We start from the raw sequence: 19,001 nt of genomic DNA, 5'->3' as shown, positions 1-19,001 counted from the left end.
GCTACTGATTTTTTTGAGTTAATCTTGTATCCTACCACATACTGAAGATGTTTATTTGGAAAAACAAAAAAACCCAGGATAGCTAAAAGAATCCTGTACAACAATTCCACCTTTGGAGGCATCACCACCCCTGACATCAAGCTTTACTATAGAGCTATAGTAATAAAGACAATTTAGTACTGGCATAAAAACCAACATGTGGACCAATGGAATCGAATTGAAGACCCTGACATTAACCCACACACCTTCACTTGTTTGGTTAGAGTTACCCCAAGGTATTTTATATTATTTGTAGCTATTGTAAAGGGTGATGTGTCTCTGATTTCTTTCTCCACATAATCATACTACAACCCACAGCTCCAGAGAAGCTAGGAAACAAAGAGGACCCTAAGAAGGATGCATGGATCAACTTGGGAAGGGGAAACAGAGGAGATTCTGATGAGTAAACTGGGGATAAGTGGGGGGGCAAGAGAATGTAGGAGTTGGAAGATAAGAACATGAGGGAGTGGGATGGTCAAGCTCTGGGAGGTGTGGAGTGGGAGAGCAATGAAAGAGATATCTTGATAGAGGGAGACATTATGGCATAAGGGAGAAACCTGGTGCTAGGGAAATTCCCAGGGACCCATAAGAATGTCGCACACCAGAATAGACTACTAGTAATAACATTGAGGGTGCCTGAGCTGGCCTGCCTTGGTAATCAGACTGGTGAATATAGTCATCATAGAGCCTTCATCCAGCAACTTATGGAAGCAAATGCAGAGATCCACAGCCAAGCTCCAGGAGTCCAGTCGAAGAGAGGGAAGAGGGATTATATGATCAAGGAGGGGTGTGTGTCAAGATCATGATGGGGAGATCTACAGAGACAACTGAACCAAGTCAAAGGAACTCAAGAACTTTAGGCTGACAGCTGTGTAACCTGCTTGGGATCAAACTAGACCCTCTGCATATGGGAGACAGTTGTGTAGCTGGGTCTGTTTGAGAGGCCCCTGGCAGTGTGTTCAGGATCTATCCCTGGTGCATGAGCTGGCTTTCTGGAGCCCATTATCTATTATCTACCCCTTGTTCTTCCCAAAAAAGCAGAGAGGGGCTTGGTCCTGTATCAATTTAATGTTTGAGGCTTTGATGTCCCCCATGGAAGTACTTATTCTTTTGGAGGAGGGGGTGAGGAGTGGGTCCAGGGAGAAGGTCAGGAAGAGTGGGAGAAGGGGTGAGGAGGCATCTGTGGTTGGTATGTAAAATGAATTAAAAAAAAAGACAATGCAACTTCAGTGTAAGCCATGACAAACCAACCTACAGTGGAGCTCAGACCAGCAGGGATCACAATGAAGCCAAGAATCCCCAGTAGAGATGAGATTGGTGTGGCAGGGACTCCCAGATCTTTCCCATGTCCTCTCCTGCCCTGTTCTCACCACTAAAGATAGTATAACAATTTTTAAAAACTATAACATGGATGGAGAGAAACTCCTAGGACCCACACCAAACCGAGGAACTATTGGCATTTGATGATGGATGAGGAAAATATAATAAATTTTCTTTGGAAAATTACTGGAGTTTCCCTATGTACTAGTGAATGACCCCACCTATGTGTCAATAGATAGCACTGATTGGACTCACTGTGTTATTAGTTAATGAAGCAAAAGAGGTCAGGAATTTGGGAGAGAGACTTATTGGAAGGTCTCAAGAGAAACATGTGGAGCATAGTTGGTGTGCATATGATCATACTATCTTTTATACATGGATAAAAATTTCAAGGAATACAAATTATTAAATATAAAATAACAATTTTAATGTTTAGAATTTTCATACACGTGTATTTTGTACAGTGTGTATTTCCCCATAATCTCTACCCTTCATTTTCCTTCCCCTCCTTCTTTACCTTTATTCTACTAGACAATTTCACTTGTACTTCATCATGTATTTGTATTCTTAGTTGTCTGTAAGTATGGAATATCTAAGAACTACTAATCATTTAAAGTCTTTGTTTCTGAGATGGTCTGAGCTAATATGTTTATCTCTAGCTGCATTCATTTTTCTATAACTGAGGTAATTTCCAAATTCCTTGCTGATGAAAAACTTCTGTTGTTTTGTTTATATAAACATGTCTTCTTGATGAAATCGTCTGTTGACAGACACATAGCTTATTTCCATAATTTAGTTATTGTGACGTTACAATAATCATTGTTGCGCAAATATTTCTGAAGTATATTTAGTTTTGGACATTTGGTTGAGTTTCTTAGTGTATAATCTATTGGAAAGGCCAATACTAATTGCATACATCTGGATGGAGGTTGTAAATTCTCATAACTTGACAGGTTTTAAATTTCCCATCAGTATCATCATCATTGTCATTATCATCATCATCACAACCACCATCTGTACATCAATCTGACAACATTTTCACAAAGTGGAGCAACTTTCTCAGGCCTGAAATCTATTGAGAGCTCAGGTCCTGATGTTACATTCTCAGCATCTCTACAGGTCTAAAGGAAGGAGCATGTTATGTATTTCCTCAGAGAGGATTAGGAATTAGCACTCAACATCCTGCTGCCTGACCTAAGTATCCTATACCACTTTGTTCTCCAGCTGGACTAGGTACTTATCTAAGAAGTTCTCTGCTCATGAATATGCAAATTACTTGAGTCTGTGGTTGTAAATACAGAGATGTCCACCCCCAGAACAACATATGATCAGTGTCCTCTCCACATTCACTGAGCAAACAGATCCTCAGCATGGCATGGAGCTGGATCATCCTCTTCCTCCTGTCAGTAACTACAGGTAAGGGGTTTTCCAGTTCCAAACCTGAAGAGGGAACAGGGACTGAGGTGACAATGACATCCACTCTGCCTTTTTTTCCACAGGTGTCCATGCCCAGGTCCAGCTGCAGCAGTCTGGTCCTGAGTTGGTGAGGCCTGGGTCCTCAGTGAAGTTGTCCTGCAAGGCTTCTGGCTTCAACATTATTAACATGTATATAAACTGGGTGAAGCAGAGGCCTGGACAGGGCCTGGAGTGGATTGGATCGATTCTTCCTATACTTGGTAGTACTGACTACAATCAAAAGTTCAAGGGCAAGGCCAAACTGACTGCAGACAAATCCTCCAACACAGCCTACATGGAGCTCAGCAGCCTGACCTCTGAGGACTCTGCGGTCTATTACTGTGCAAGAGACACAGTGTTGCAACCACATCCTGAGTGTGTTAGAAACCGTGGAGGAGCAGGAAGCTGCCCTGCGACTAAGATGACAGAGATGGTTATTCTGGAAACTTGCTCAAAAATAATCATTCTGGTCTGTCATTTCACAGTCTCACAGGTCTTTGCCAACTTTTCAAAGGGGCTGCTGGGCATAAGGTGATGCTGACTCAGGAGGCCCTTACAGTGCACCTCACCTCCACCAGCTGTTTACCAATGACCACCTCCATTGACATGATTCCTTTTCAAGAAATTAAAATAGTCTCAGAGGGTGGGTGGGATTTGGGGGCGGTGTTGCTTGGGTTACAGGGTCTGACGGGCAACAGTGGTAGTCTGACTTGTCTGCAGGAGGTCTGCCTGCCAACTGGCCTGAAACGCGGACTGCAATGGGTGGTGGTGTTGAGGTGTAGGGTTGTGCCCCTGGGCCCAAAGCCTAGGGGCTGGGGTGTACGGATGTGAGGATAAAGACTCACCTCTTAGTCCAATAGGGTCCTGGAGGGAAGACATGCAGAGATGACCGGCCACACTAGTGGAAGCCCATGAACCATGGACTGGTGGCTGTGGAGCCCCCATGGGACTGGATTAGGCCCTCTGGATACAGAAGACAGTTGTTTGGTTGGAACTGTTTGGGGGGCACCCAGGCAAGGGGATCAGGATCCGTCCCTGGTGCATGGGCAGGCTTCCGGAATCTGGTGCCTGTGATGTGACCCTTGCACAGCCTTGGTGTAGTGGGAAGGGCCTTGGACCTGCCTAGGCTCAGTGTGCCAGGCTCTACTGACTCCCCATGGGAGACCTTGATTTGGGAGATGTGCGGATATGGGGTGGCTTGGGAGAGAGGGCTGGTGGGTGGGAGGAGGGAAGAGGTGGGATCTGTGGATAGTATGTGGAGTGAGTAGAAAATTTCTTAATAAAGAAAAATGAAAAAAAGGAAATTAAAATAATACAAACTGTAGCAATACATTATGATATAAATACATCTTAATACTAAGGGACTGGAACTGTTGTTGGAGTAGCTGATAATACACTATAATAAGAATCAGGCCAGTAAAAGACAAATCAACAGCATGTGCACAAAGCCCCTTTCACAGTCCAATTTGTTTTCTCAATACAAGCACAGGCATTTTGTTGGAAGGGGTGTTCATAGTTTTGGGGTAGTTGCTTTAACCTTTTCTATGAAATCTAATTTAAAGCCTTTAGTTATTGATACATATGATCATGAGTTGCTTTTGGCAGGAGTAATCAAATCACTTATTGTTTTAGAATTAGGGATGGAGCTGAGTGTCATGTTGTGGAATCCCCAGGGTGTGGAGTCTGCTACTTTGGCAACAAGCTGGGCTCCTGCTCAGACAGCACTTAGGCCAGAGTGGTGGGATTCCAAGCTGGGAATGTAGAGACCTGATCCTGTCATCAGCAGCCCTGGGTGCTCATTACCATTTCCTGAAATTGGATTCTCTTTGTCACCACTATCCACACAGACTGGACCAGTGAAAATGCATTACATTTTGCAGGTGTTTTAGAGGGATGTTTACTCTACTGAGGATGATTAGCAAGTTTTAGTTTATATTATTTCTATAAATGGCCTTTTCCCTCCACATTTGAAACACATAAAAGACCACAAGGACACAGCCAGAATCTGAGCCTAATGCTCCTCTGTGCCATCATTTTGACATGCTTTTATCAAATCAGCAATAGTTTGAGAGGTATTGGCAGCTATAGAATGAAGCTTTTTACACTTAAAATTTTAATTTTAATAAGTAGATGAAAGAGATAAGGTGGACACTACTTCTTTATTATCTTTCTGCTGCTCTGTAGCTTGTTGCAGATGAAGGAATAAGTCACAAAGGGCTCTGTAGATTTCTATGTATGTTGGAAAATATGCCTGTGGGAGTGTTAATATCAGGAACTTTATTCCAAGCCCTGATAGCAGCTTGGCTTCTTTGGCTGTTATCCACTTGAGGGCTGGCAAGCTGTTGTGCTACTGTTTGGAAGTTTCCTTGTCTGATAATTTGATGACAAGTAATGTTTATACAGGTCCCTGCCTTTGGTTATGAGTAGCAGTGGACAGGCATTTGTTAATCCAATACTCAAGCCACAGACTAAACTAAGGTGTGGTGGGAATTGTTTTCATAAGAGCTTGTCAGGCTAAGGTTATTATTTCATAGATATTTGCCATAACATCTATTATTCTTGTAGGGAATTTTCTACAACCTTATTTTTGAGATCTTTCCTATGTGGAGAATGATAGTAGGGGGGTCATGGGTAGGACTTGTCATACTTCTCTAAGTACTAGAAATATTGTCTGTAATGGTCCAGCCTGAAAAACTTCTTTAAGGTCTTCTGTGAGTATGGATCAATTCATATATTAACATACATAAGAGAAGTATGAAGAGAAGATGCAAATAATTTAGTAGGAAGACAAGTTTATTCTGGGACTTCCTTTTTCTTTGGTGAGACTCTAGTGCTAGCCTAAGCTGGTTCCACAGGATTAAATGTTTCAGTACAACTGGTCCAATAGAACAGCACAACTTATCATCATTTTTTCCTCAATATTTTGTATGAGTCTCATGGCTGTGACACCATGAATGTTTCTTAGTAACATTCAATAGTTAATGAGTTTATCTCAATTATGTGCTTCAACTCCAATTCATTTACGTAAGTTGTAGTTGGTTGGAACACATTAATAATAAACTCAGATTCATCAATACTGTTTCCATATCACATTAGGGAAAGAAATCAATCAATTCTCATTGATATCATTTAAATAAGAGCAAGCCCAGATTTAAATCCCCTTCGTGACTCTTCCTGTGTTATCGTCTGTTGTAGGATCTGAATCTCTGTATCTTTCTTCATCTTTTCTTCTGCCTCTCTCTCTCTCTCTCTCTCTCTCTCTCTCTCTCTCTCTCTCTCTCTCTCTGTCTGTCTCCTTGGATCTCTGTCTCTCTGTGAGTCTGTGTCTCTGTCTCTCTCTTTCTCCTCCTCTCCCTCTCCCTCCTCTGTAGCCCTCTCTCTCTGTTTCCTTAACAAAGACCTTTGTTCTGTATTTGTTGAACATCACAGAAAGCATCTCAAGGGAAAAGAATAAGGGATATTTGAGAGAAACATTTAAGAGAATTTTACTATGGATTAATAACTTTTTCCAGCTGACTCAAATAAGTAGTACACACTTCCTTTTTTGTCAAATAACATCTGCATATTGTTTTATGAAATCCTGGATACACATTTTATAAAATTTATTTAAATGTACATTTTCTGTTTTCAGCAAAAGGTTATCATAAAACATATACATACACTAATGCATTAGTCTTCAGTTAGGAACGTGGAAGAGCACACAAATACAGGTTAGAGCTATACTTATCACTTTATGTAAAAGCTGATTATATAGGAAATCCTAGGCAGGTAAGGTTGGGTGTTACAATATTCTCTTAAAGGCAGGTTAAACAGCCCGAGTACACAGTTGATCACAGTCTGAAGGACTTCAAAGTGTATTGTTCACTCTGGCTGTGTGATCTAGCAAAAATATCAGTCTCTTAGAATATAAGAGATATTTTTATCATAATTTATTGCCACAACAGTATAATTTCTGTAAGCTGGTTAAATGTTCTATTAAACCATTTTTCACAGAACTCATTGATTGACACAATGTATGTACATGTTAATTGTCAATAGTTCTGAAATTATGCATTATGCAGTATTCTCTAGTCTCGTATTTACTGCCTTCCCAGTCTCAGTACTCTGACCTACACTTTAAAGTATTTCCAGAACATCATGGACCTACACTGATACAGCACCTTCTCTTATTAAAGAAGGTATTTTATTTATCATAGGGCAAATGATATCCCATAACAGACTTATACTCTCTGTGAGATAAGTTATGTTAAGAGGAAATTCCTAGCAGACCTCATGGATGTAGATGTAATTCTAAATGGTTTTATTAAATATGAAAATATAGCCAAATGCAGAGTTAAAAGCCCTAGAGTTCAGAGCAGTAGCTAAGAGCTGAGACCAAGACCGCCTTCTTTCCCTCGCTGCCACTGCTGTCCTTCCCCTTAAAAAGAAACCTACTTCCTGTGTGTCTGTCTTTTTATTGACTTTCTATTCTGCCTTCTCATTGGTTGTAAACCCAACCATGTGACCTCCTCATCAGTACCTGTCTATACAGACCTCCAGGTCTCTATGGTTGGTATTGAGATTAAAGGCCTGTGTCTCCAAGCTGGCTAAGACCTTGAAAACACAGACTCTGCCTGCCATGTGATTGGATTAAAGTCTTGTGCCCCCACCACCTGCATCTGCTATGGCTTGCTATTAGCTCTGACCCCCAGGCAACTTTATTTATTAACATATAAATAAAATCACATTTCAGCACAAATAAAATATCACCATACATGGAAGACATACATGGGGAACCTAAGCTCTAGAATCTCCACTTGTAAATACAGAAGTCTCAAAGCTCAAACATTCTTCTAATCTCCATGGGAAAATTTGCATCCTTAGTGGAGGGTCGTGCACAAGTCTCTGCTCACACAGGGTTGAGGCACCTGGAGAAGGAAAGGATTGGTCTAGATGATTATTGAGGTGGTTTGAAAGAAAACGGTTCCCAAACGAAGTGGCACTATTAGGAGGTGTGGCCTTGTTGTAAGTTTTTTGGCCCTCTTGGATAAAGTGTGTCACTGTGGGGGAAGAGTCTGAAGTCTTCTATGTTCAAAATATGCTCAGTTATGCTCAGTGTCACAGTTTACTTCCTGTTGCCTGGATCAAGATTTAGAACTCTCAGCACCTTCTCTAGTACCATTTCTGTCTGAAGATAGAAACTCTAACTAAGACAGTAATACTACAGAGTCTGCTTTTCATTCTTTTTCAGCTTCCCAAGTTCAGAGTTTCTATCTGCCCCCCAATTGGTTCTTGAAAAGTTTCAAGTGTGATGCTTTCAAAGGCTACAGGTATGTGGACCTGGCCTTGTAAATCCATCATAGGGTCTGTCTGCATCTGAGCTATCTCTAACTATTCTATTACAAGATAATACTTACTGGCCCTGGATTTTCCAAATTTTGGAAAATGGGATACACTGTTAGGAAATGAGGTTATTGTGGAGTCGGAAAACAAAAGTCATCCTTGTTCAGCCTAATCTCCATTCCAGAAATACAGCTAAGGACCAGTTATCCCTGAGATTTATATCTTTGACTGCACAGGAGACAGCTTTCATTACAGTAAGACACAGTGATGAGACATCACTGTGTGGCACAGGACACACACAAACATGCATATTCTCTGTTCTAAGACCAGTAAGGACCTCTCTTGATCTTTTGCTCTGTTATAACTTTGACAAGTCTGAGTCCATTCTTTTCTCTCTATGAATACTGGTGTGTGTGTGTGTGTGTGTGTGTGTGTGTGTGTGTGTGTGTGTTTGTGTGTGTTTGTGTTTGTTTTTGTTTCATTTGGTTTTGTGTTTAATTAGGAAAACACATGTTCAGGTTCCACATAGGCATCATGACACTTTCAGGAGCAGAAATGACTCTGCAATTGACAGAATGGTTACATATTGAAAATTTCCATCACACAGTGGGATTCTGTGGTTTAAACACACCTTTGAATCAGATCAAATCTGAAAGTTGGGTAAATAAGACCCAGTGACAAAACTCAATTTGTTTCCAATTTGTCCTGGCTCTTCTCATATGGGAGAACCTCAGGCTGAGAGCTGACTGGGTGTGTTTATTTTACTGCTGGTACATTTGTTTTCCTTCTGGATTTTATTCTTATGATTCTTCATTACCCTTCCTTACCCTCTGGGCTTTTTATATAAGGTCACATGACATTCAGGAAGGGTCTCCTTACCAGGTATTGTGGAGAGAAATTTCTTATCTTCTGATGTCCAATGTCCTCCAGATGTCCTCTGTGCACTGTACAAGATGTCAACAGCATCAGGGACTTCAAATATGAACCACAAAGTAAGGATAGAAAAAAAAGAGGGATTCCCCTCTCTGTGAATATGTGAAACTATCAACAGCAAGAATAAGAGTGGTATTATTTCTGGGTTGTTGTTGGATATGGACTGTCTGGACCAATTCAAGTTTCACAGTGTGGCTTCTGTAGGAAGAGGTTGGATTTCTCCAAGAGAGCTAAAGCTTACATCCTACACAGAAATCCAACTTATGGCCTCCCTGATGTATCACAATAACACAGAATTGATAGGGTGGCTTTTCTTTTCTACAAGGTAGTTCTGAAACACTGTACTAGTAACTGCTACATGGGAATGAGCTTAATCAGATGGAGGTCATGTTCCATCAAGACATAGGGGTTCACAATCAGCTACTCTTTATTATGATTTACAAATTACGTCAAATTCATATAATTAATAGCATTGATAATACTTATTGATGAGAGAGCAAAAATGAAGATAACTAAATAAATCAGTTTTGCAGTTTCTGGGGAACAAGTGTAGATAGCGGCCAGCAAGGGTGTTTCCTGAGTCTACCCAGAGTTTATTCCTCTCAGTTAACCACATACAAGCCCAGGAAATCATGCCCTATGTCAGTTGGAACACTTGCCTTGAAGAAGCATGAATAAAGTACCATGACATACTTGAAACTTTCAACTCATTACCAAATTCAATGAAATGAAATGCATGACTCATGATCATGCTGATTACATCCAAACAAATGCATCTACAACCTGATATGTAGCATATATTTAGTGTTAACATGCGTGCCTTGAAGTCATATGTGTTCATGCACGTGGACAAGCACTTGAGTCATATGTAGAGTAGTATTGGCTCCACTAACTCCTTGGTGTTACTTTTCTCCACAATGGTCATTCACTAAGCCTACGGCCAATACATTCAAATCTCTGAAAATATTTAGCAGCCGTGACCTCCCCTAATAAGAGCAGTCTGAGCTTGGAGATGTTAAATCCAGAGAAAGAAGGGTTGCCTGAGGACACAGCTAGCATCTTCCATCCAGAAAGTTCCATGGCAAAGTGACCAACTCATAGTTTGCATACAAACATACAATCCATTAACAACACAAATGCTGAATTAGAAAACCATTTGAATCAGTCCAAAATTTCTTAAATGTTGTTCCTTTCCAAACATGAAAATATTTTATTGATGTGTGAACTGATCTGTATGTTTCATATTGTGATTCCCCTCTTGCCAATGCTGTGAGTGTTCTACCTTGATTACAGCTGCAGCAGTTGGGAAATTACCTTGTAGAGCACTCGTAGATCCTGACCATCACCTGTGATGTCTTTTAACTCATATAATCATCAGCTGTCACTGCTGTAGCTGGATCCAACACCCCTAGGGAAATCCTGATGTTTATGGAGACATTGCAAACAACTGCAGCACAGCTCATCACTCATGCTTGAAATATCTACTCAAGGTCACCAGGTAGATTGTGAAGGAAAGAAATAAGCACCATAGTGAGAGGACTGTTTGTCAGACCATTGATAAACTTATTGAAGCCATTTTTCACGACCAGCAGGGGGCACTGTAGATTAACCAGTCCCTAAGAAATAAATGACATCTGAAGCCTGATAGGAAAGTTGTGCACTGAGGTTATTCCAACAGCCTCTGTGGTCTTCATTGCCAGCATCATTACATTCACAGACCATGGTGTAGTTTATGGGAGCCCACAATGACTCCAGCTTGTGGCTTGATTTCTTATTGACTTAAGGTCAGAGAGGTCAGTCTTGTTACTGCTCTTCAAGGCAGAATAACAGGATGATTAGCCAAAGGCCTGACTACTAGATGTTTTGCTCTTCAAGGGTGGATAGCAGGGTGTATGGCCAAAGACATGGTTACCAGATGTTTTGAGATTTAAGGAGGTGTTTATGCTTTTTTTCCCAAGATTGTCCTTGAGACGGGGAGATCCTTTTGCTTCCCCTTGCTTTGATATATGAAGGGCTATGAGAAATAAACTTGGGGCTGCTATGGTATTGGCTGAGAGCCCTTCTGACTCTATTTTTCTTTCTCTGTCTGTTCTTCTGTCTCTGTTTTTTCTCAATCCTCACTCCCCTATTCAGGTCTGTTCAACAGTTTGGGCAGGACCTTGCAGTAGTTGACATGTGAGATTCTCCATGTTACTGAGAGTTTCTTTGTTAAAGAGAATGAATATGTGAACCTACCAAGAGCCAAATTAGATTTCTGTTGCCACTATCTAGGAAACTAGGTCATGAACTACTTATCAGTAAAGGTTAAGGATATTTTGGCCTCCAGACCCTGAAAATCATTTGGGGAAATGTGTGCCTGGAATACTCAATTGATATCAGCGGTGTCCATACTCCTCCTCATTATTGGTTTGGGATGGACCGCAGTCTTGAGTGTTCTGTGTTAGTGTCTGAAGGGGGCAGGGTGGTCTCAAGCACCTTCTCAGCATCATATTTATGTTTGACTGGAGCCAAAGAGGTTCAAGTGCCCCATGAACCATTAAAGTGCGATTCACATTAATGACCCTGGATGTGTTGACTTGATTCTCAGTGGGATGAAAAAGCTCTATCTATAGCCGGTCAGTGGTGGCACACGCCTTTAATCCCAGCACTCGGGAGGCAGAGACCTGCAGATCTCTGTGAGTTCGAGGCCAGCCTGGGCTACCAAGTGAGTTCCAGGAAAACCAAAAAAAAAAAAAAAAAAAAAAAAGCTCTATCTACACAGTTGCCAGGATGGAGCAAATAATGCATAGTTTCAGATGGGTTTAAAACTCGGACCTTATGATCCTGCTGCCTAACACAGTAATCCTTTTTCTGTTTTGTCTCAAACAAGATAAAGTCTTCATCTACTTGCTCATACTCGCTCATCAATATGCAAATTAGAATGTGTGGTTGTAAATACAGGGATGTCCACACATCCCACCACAATACATTAGTAACCAATTGTCTATAGTCCCTGAGCACACAGATTCTCAACATGGATTGGAGCTGGATCATGCTCTACCTGTTGGCAGAAGCTATATGTAAGTGGATCCCTAGTCTCAGGCCTGAAGAAGAGAGAGGGGTAAAGTGACAGTGGCATCCTCTCCACAGGCGTCCATTCCCAGGTTCAGCCACAGCAGTCTGGGGCTGAACAGAGCAGTCCTCAACCTTCAGAAAAGGTGTCCTAAAAGACTTAACTGAGGTAGAATCCCAATGTCTCACATGAGTTGGTTGACTCAGAAGATTGGATGTGGGCTTGAATGGATAGGAGGGATACTCCCAAGTGCTAGAAGATAATATGGACAGACATTTGAGTACAGAGCCAAACTGGATCAGACACAATATCCAACACAGCCTACATGGAGATCATCAGCCTGACATACGAGGACTCTGCCATCTATTACTGTGAAAGAGACAGTGTCACAGCCCACATCTGAGGTGTGTCAGGAGCTATGAAAGAGTGGGAAGCTGCCTTGAGGCTGAGAGGACAGGGAAGGGTAACATGAAGACTTGCTCAGAATTTGAGTATTGAGGAAAGTATCAAGGAAACTTAAGCACTGAGGAAAGGAACAACAGGAGGATTCTCCTTTCTGATTGCACAAAGAATTTCCCTAGTCACCCTGCATCCAAGATTTAGATTTGCCTCTGAAAGTTTTAAATTAGCAATGTTGCCCCATATATTTTCTTGTTGATGGTAATAGAGCACATGTGTCCACCATAACTGGGTCAGTATCCTGGAACACTTATGTTTGCTCACATAGTAAATCAATGTCTGATTCCTAGGAGATGACTAATATTGCTGTTGAGTTACTATTAAAAATGTTCATAAATCCAGTTCATATTCATAAGATCTGAGGTATTGATTTGGAGATTTAGCATTGATCAGTGATTTCACATTTATAGTCTTCCCCAGGCCTAATACTCTATCGGATAATTACAAGCATGTTACAAAACTCTGGCGCACAGTGAAACAAGACCATCTCCTACAGTCTTTCTGATACATGCATGTCATAGTCGTAAGTGGTGCTTTGCTAAAGACTATGGTTTCAGTTAATGTCTAAAGGACAAGAGGCATAGACACAATTGGCATTTGGGATCTCTGGGATTTTAGTCATTGAAACATACCACTGCAATCAATGACTAATTTTGTATGTTCCTAAAGCACAGAGTTCCTCTCTGAGGAATATGAATTGTATGGAATGACAGATGGTATTATCTTAGGAATGCCTTTTGGCAAGTGTGAATCCTCTTCTCCAATTCTAAGTTAGAACCTATGAAACTGTAAGCTGAATTAAAAGTAGTGCAGAAAATATGAATGAGTGGCCAAAGTGCATTCTGATCTTCCTCCTATTGCAAAGTGGGGATTTATTATTGTGTAGGTTAATTTCAAGCTTAGCAACTTGGAAGAACAGTTTTTTTCAGGCATGGTAAGGGCTGCTGTTAACAAGGTTGCAAGAACTTCACTCAAGAAATATTGTGATATCTACTGTAGAATTTCACTTTTAAGAGCTCTGACATCTTATTCTGTATGCAAGAGACCTCAGGATGATGATAATTATAGAGTATATGACAAAACTGGTGAGTAGTAATGAGCCATGTCATTACCAATTGGGACTTCTTATGACACCACAGTTCCTATCTCCTGCATTAAAATCCTCGCTCTATGAGGACACTAGTCTTCTCAGGAATTCTTTGTCTCTGCGATCTCTGAATACATTTCACCTTCACTAGAGAAATGTCTGGGTACTTCTTCACCCACTGAATCTGAGTATTAGACTGAATCTAGTTTTGTTCCACTGGAATGCTTCCCAGAGACAAAGAATATCTTCTTACTTGAGTATAGTCTCTGGACAATGAACACTGTACTTATAATCAGCAGTGTTTTCCTGGAACTACAAAGCTTTTAAATCAATCCATTAGATTTTTGTGGCTGCTCATCAATATGACAGCTCTTTCTCATACAATTACAAACTGGTGATTTGTATTTACTTTTTTAATCTTTCTGATGTCACTGATTTAATTTTGTCACCATGTATCCTGTGCATTTGAACTAAAGGGTACACAGGCCTAAGTTCAACTGACCATCACAGATTCTTTCCTTGACTTGTGCAGTCTGGCTGTTCCTTCACTATTAATTTCAGAGGCTCTTGCATTCCATTGTTCCAGAGAAATGGGATCAAGAAGTCATTTGTAAGTTCCTCGAGAGGTACCATGCTGAATGGACACTTCAGACATGACCAGAGACATATCAAATAGTTCTTCCTGAGTCTCAGATATCTGACCACTGAGGAAACCATGATATATCAGTCTGTGAGGCAATGAGAGTGAGGATATTTTGGCCAAGCTCTGGACACAGTCCTTCTTGTGGTGGGGCTAAGGAATGGTGCAAACTGTGCTCTGGACTTTAAGGAGTCTTCAGAGCAAACATGTATATCAGAAGGAACACTGAGGCATTATTAGCAGTGAAGCAGGGCCCATCAATATGAGTAGGGTATATTATCCATAGAGGGAAGTGAAGATAGGAGAATGTTAGACATCAAATTGTACTAGCATTCACGGAAACTCCTACACAGTTTCATAGACATTGCACCAGCTCATCTCATATTGTGATACTTATATTAGTTTAACCTAATAGAAGAATGTCACATCATCTCTCCCAAATCCCTAAGAGCCAAGACTTTTGATAATACACAGCATTATTTTAGGAGGATATCTATATGAATCTATTCTGCTTAAGCTGGCCAGCACTCCTGCACATTGCCACTCATGATAGACCTTCAGTAACCCACCACAGTGGAGTAAGAAATGAAACAAGGTAGCCGTTAACAAGGTCAGAACAGAATCTGAAATCCAAGCAAAGCTCATCCAGCTCCCTGAATTGTAGGGATAAATGTTCCTCTATAATGAAGAGGGTGTTGCTCTGTGGAATGACAGTACACAGAACATCATGTCCATCCTGACAAATGAGCGAAGAGAAACCAAGCTTCAGCCAGGTCCCAACAGCTTCTCTCTTGCAATTTTAGGTATATTAGAGCAAAATGTGCATCTATCCTGACTTTCTGTAGCATGTATTTTTGTGTTAATTTTTGTACCTGTACTTCAGATATTAAAAAGAAACATACACAAAATCTTACATAATATTTTTGGCTTCTCTCATTCCTGGAAACATTACAAATCCATCTTTCATCTGTGAAAATATTTAGCTCCTGAAAAACTTTACTAATACTTGCCTTGTCCAGGAGGATCCTGGACTTGGAAAGGTAGGTATGGTGAGATAAAGATGTCCAAGTTCACTTACCCTCCATGCACAAAAGTTACTTATCAAAGAGATATCTGCCTTCTTTTAAATACAGTCAAATATGCAGTCATGACTCACACTGAGTCACAGCCCAAATTTGTTTGACCTCTATTTCTTCTCACTTGTCTTTTCTGGAGTTGTTAACTGATCTGTGAGCACCACACTGGTTTTGCTTCTTTTTGTTAATTTCTGGCTATCACTGTCTCAGGAATTCTTATGTGTATGTGTGATGTGCTGCATCTGAGATCAGGACACATTTTGGTCATCTGATTCTGGTGCTCTGACCCAGGTGTAGCCTGATGTAGCTATAAATGACTCTGTCTTCTGTAGTTACTGGGATACCAGTGGGTACTGCTGGGGCTGGATCCAACTGCATCTAGGGAAGACTCTGGTATTCAAAGGACATTAATAATAATACAAACACAACTTAAAAACCAATCTCTGACACATCTTGTAGCTAGAGTTTTCCTGCCTGGCCCACAGTCAGGACAAATCTCTATCACCTGCCAGTCCCACAGCCGCTCAGATCCGACCAAGTAAACACAGAGACTTATATTGGTTACAAACTGTATGGCCGTGGCAGGCTTCTTGCTAACTGTTCTTACAGCTTAAATTAATCCATTTCTATAAATCTATACCTTGCCACGTGGCTTGTGGCTTACCGGCATCTTCACATGCTGCTTGTCCTGGTGGCGGCTGGCAGTGTCTCTGTCTTAGCCTTCACTTCCTAGCTTTATTCTCCTCCTTGTCCCAACTATACTTCCTGACTGGCCACTGGCCAATCAGTGATTTATTTATTGACCAATCAGCAACACACTTGACATACAGACCATCCCACAGCAGCAGTGGGTACTGCTGTGGCTGGATCCAACTGCATCCAGGGAAGACTCTGGTATTCAAAGGACATTAATAATAATACAAGCACAACTTAAAAACCAATCTCTGACACATCTAGTCACTAACTCCAGAAAAACAAGACCATTTCTCTGTGAACACTGAAGTTTCAGGAATATGTTCCTCCTCAAGAGAGATAGTGAAACTCAGTGTAAGCCAAAACAAATCTACCTGCAGGGGAGTTCAGGACCAGCAGGGGGCACAATGGGTCCTATAATCCACAGGACAGGAATGAGGTGAGGAGTGGAGTGGACTCTGTAGCCTCTGTGGACTCCTTTTTAAAAGCCTATTAGTTGAACTACAGCTGCTGCTGTTTGTATGTGAAGTTTCCATCTTCAAATACAGAAAAGATTATTAAATATTTATTAAATATTTCAGATATTTATATTTTATTGTTCTTAACTCTATTTATGCTTATTTTTGAAAAACATGTATTTTATTCAATATATTCTGATTATGATTTCCCCAGAAATATCTTCCTGATCCTTCCTATATCCCCCCACACTCAACTCCACACTCTTTTTTTCTCTATATAGAAAACAAATAGGCATAAAGAGAGTAATTTTTTTACATCACAAGAAACATACACAAGACAAAAGAAAATAATCATAAAAATGCAAGATCAGAAAACATGGTATACAAACAAAGAACATTGAGACCAAGACTTTAACCTGTGCCGGCTCTGTGCATGATGTCACAGACTCCGTGAATTCTTATGTGCATCGTCCCTACTGTGTCTGGGAGACACTGTTCCCTTGGAGTCATTTACCCTATGGATCTCACCATCTATTCAGTTTTCAAGTTGTTTCCCAAAGTAAGGTCTAACCATGTAGTTACTTTGTGCAACCAAGAACAATGGCATTATCACATACTGTTTTCAGCATGCCTGGGCCCTCTCTCACCGTTAACTCATTGAGAGATATCATGTACCCAGAAGTGAGATGTTCAATAACTTGTGTTTTTGAGGAGCAGAAATGAACAAGAGCATTCTGCAATAACAATATTCCATGCATGTGTATAATGTACACTGTACATATTTATCCCATAATCTCAACCTATCCTTTTCTTTCTCCTACTGTTCCCTTTTGTCACTTTTTCTCCATTAGACACTTTCAGTTCTACATCATTACATATGTGCATACATAATTGTTTTTATGCAATATCAAAGACTATAAATGAGACTTTTATACAATATCTGTTCCTAAGACAGTCTTAATTTACTTAAAGTATTATCACCAATTGCATTCATTTCCCTAAAAGCAATGTAAGTTCCTTATACTTTAGAGATGAATAAATTCTGTTGCACTGTGTATGTTCCATGTGTTCTTGATGCAATCATTTGTTGAAAGACATGTATTTTGTTTATATAATTTATCAATTATAGATAATGCTGCAACAACATTTGTGTGCAAACATTCTGAGACATTTTCACTTTTTGTCTTTTTGTAATATTTTTACCATGGGACCTGCTGGAAAAGCATTTACTAATTACATGTATATGAAAGAAGACTGCAAATTCTCATAATTAGGAGTTTTGAAATCCTTATCACAACCACTATCTGTAAATCGATTTTGTCACCAAGAGGAGCAACTCTCTGGCTGAAGTGTAGTTGTGAATTGAGCGCTTAGATCTTAATGTTACACCCACAAAGTCTGCACAGGGCTTGGGTTATTAGTATGGGATGCATTTCCTCAGATAGGATTAGGACTTAGACTTTAGTATCCTTCTGCCTGACCCAAGGTCCTTTACCTCTTTCTTATCCAGCTGGACTAGGTCTTTACCTAAGAAGTACCCTGCCTCATGAATATGAAAATCATGTGAGTCTATGGTGGTAAATACAGAGATGTCCACACCCTAGAACAACATATGATCAGTGTCTTCTCCACAGTTACTGAACACACAGGTCCTCACCATGGGATGGAGCTGCATCATCCTCTTCCTCCTGTCAGTAACTACAGGTAAGGGCCTTTCCAGTTCCAAATCTGAAGAAGGAACAGGGACTGAGGTGACAATGACGTCCACTCTGTCTTTTCTCCACAGGTGTCCACTCCCAGGTCCAGCTGCAGCAGTCTGGTCCTGAGCTGGTGAAACCTGGTTCCTCAGTGAAGTTGTCCTGCAAGGCTTCTGGCTACACCTTCACTGACTATGAAATGGACTGGGTGAAGGAGAGGCCTGGACAGGGCCTGGAGTGGATTGGAGCTATTAATCCTGGAAGTGGTGGTACTGGCTACAATCAGAAGTTCCAGGGCAAGGCCAAACTGACTGCAGACATATCCTCCAGCACAGCCTACATGGATCTCAGCAGCCTGACATCTGAGGACTCTGCGGTCTATTACTGTACAAGAGACACAGTGTTACAACCCACATCCTGAGTGTGTCAGAAACCCTGGGGGAGCAGAAAGCTGCCCTGGGACTGAGATGACAGAGAAGATTAGCCTCAAGGCTTACACAGAAATAATTGTTCTGAGTGTCCAGTTTTCTGCCTTCTCCTTTGTAAATAAAGTGATCCTGATTGAGGTCCAGTGACCACCTCCATTTACATGATGCTTCTGTAGTAAAACAGTAAAGAAGGGAAAACTGTGATAATGCATAGTGACAAAATGAGACTGAAACTCTTTTGGGAGTAGCTTTGAATAAAGTATAATATGAATTTTATCAGTAAAATCCACATAAACAACATCTTAGCATACCAAAACTCCTCTCACAGTTTTAAGTAGCCTG

General features: G+C 40.8%; 2 gene segments (V, D, J or C); both read left to right on the top strand.

Moving 5' to 3' along the window:
- Positions 1–2,723: 2,723 nt before the first annotated feature.
- On the top strand, positions 2,724–3,349 carry LOC131923981 (Ig heavy chain V region VH558 A1/A4-like). The segment is given in 2 exon segments: positions 2,724–2,775; positions 2,859–3,349. Coding segments are annotated over 2 exon segments (537 nt in total).
- Positions 3,350–18,186: 14,837 nt separating this feature from the next.
- LOC131923980 (Ig heavy chain V region 23-like) lies at positions 18,187–18,652 on the top strand. The segment is given in 2 exon segments: positions 18,187–18,238; positions 18,321–18,652. Coding segments are annotated over 2 exon segments (378 nt in total).
- The last annotated feature ends 349 nt before the right edge of the window (positions 18,653–19,001 follow it).

This window comes from Peromyscus eremicus, chromosome 14 (assembly GCF_949786415.1).
Source record: "Peromyscus eremicus chromosome 14, PerEre_H2_v1, whole genome shotgun sequence".
NCBI classification, from domain to species: Eukaryota; Metazoa; Chordata; class Mammalia; order Rodentia; family Cricetidae; genus Peromyscus; species Peromyscus eremicus.
Note: the sequence above shows the minus strand (reverse complement) of the source record. Positions and strands in the feature narration are given on the sequence as shown.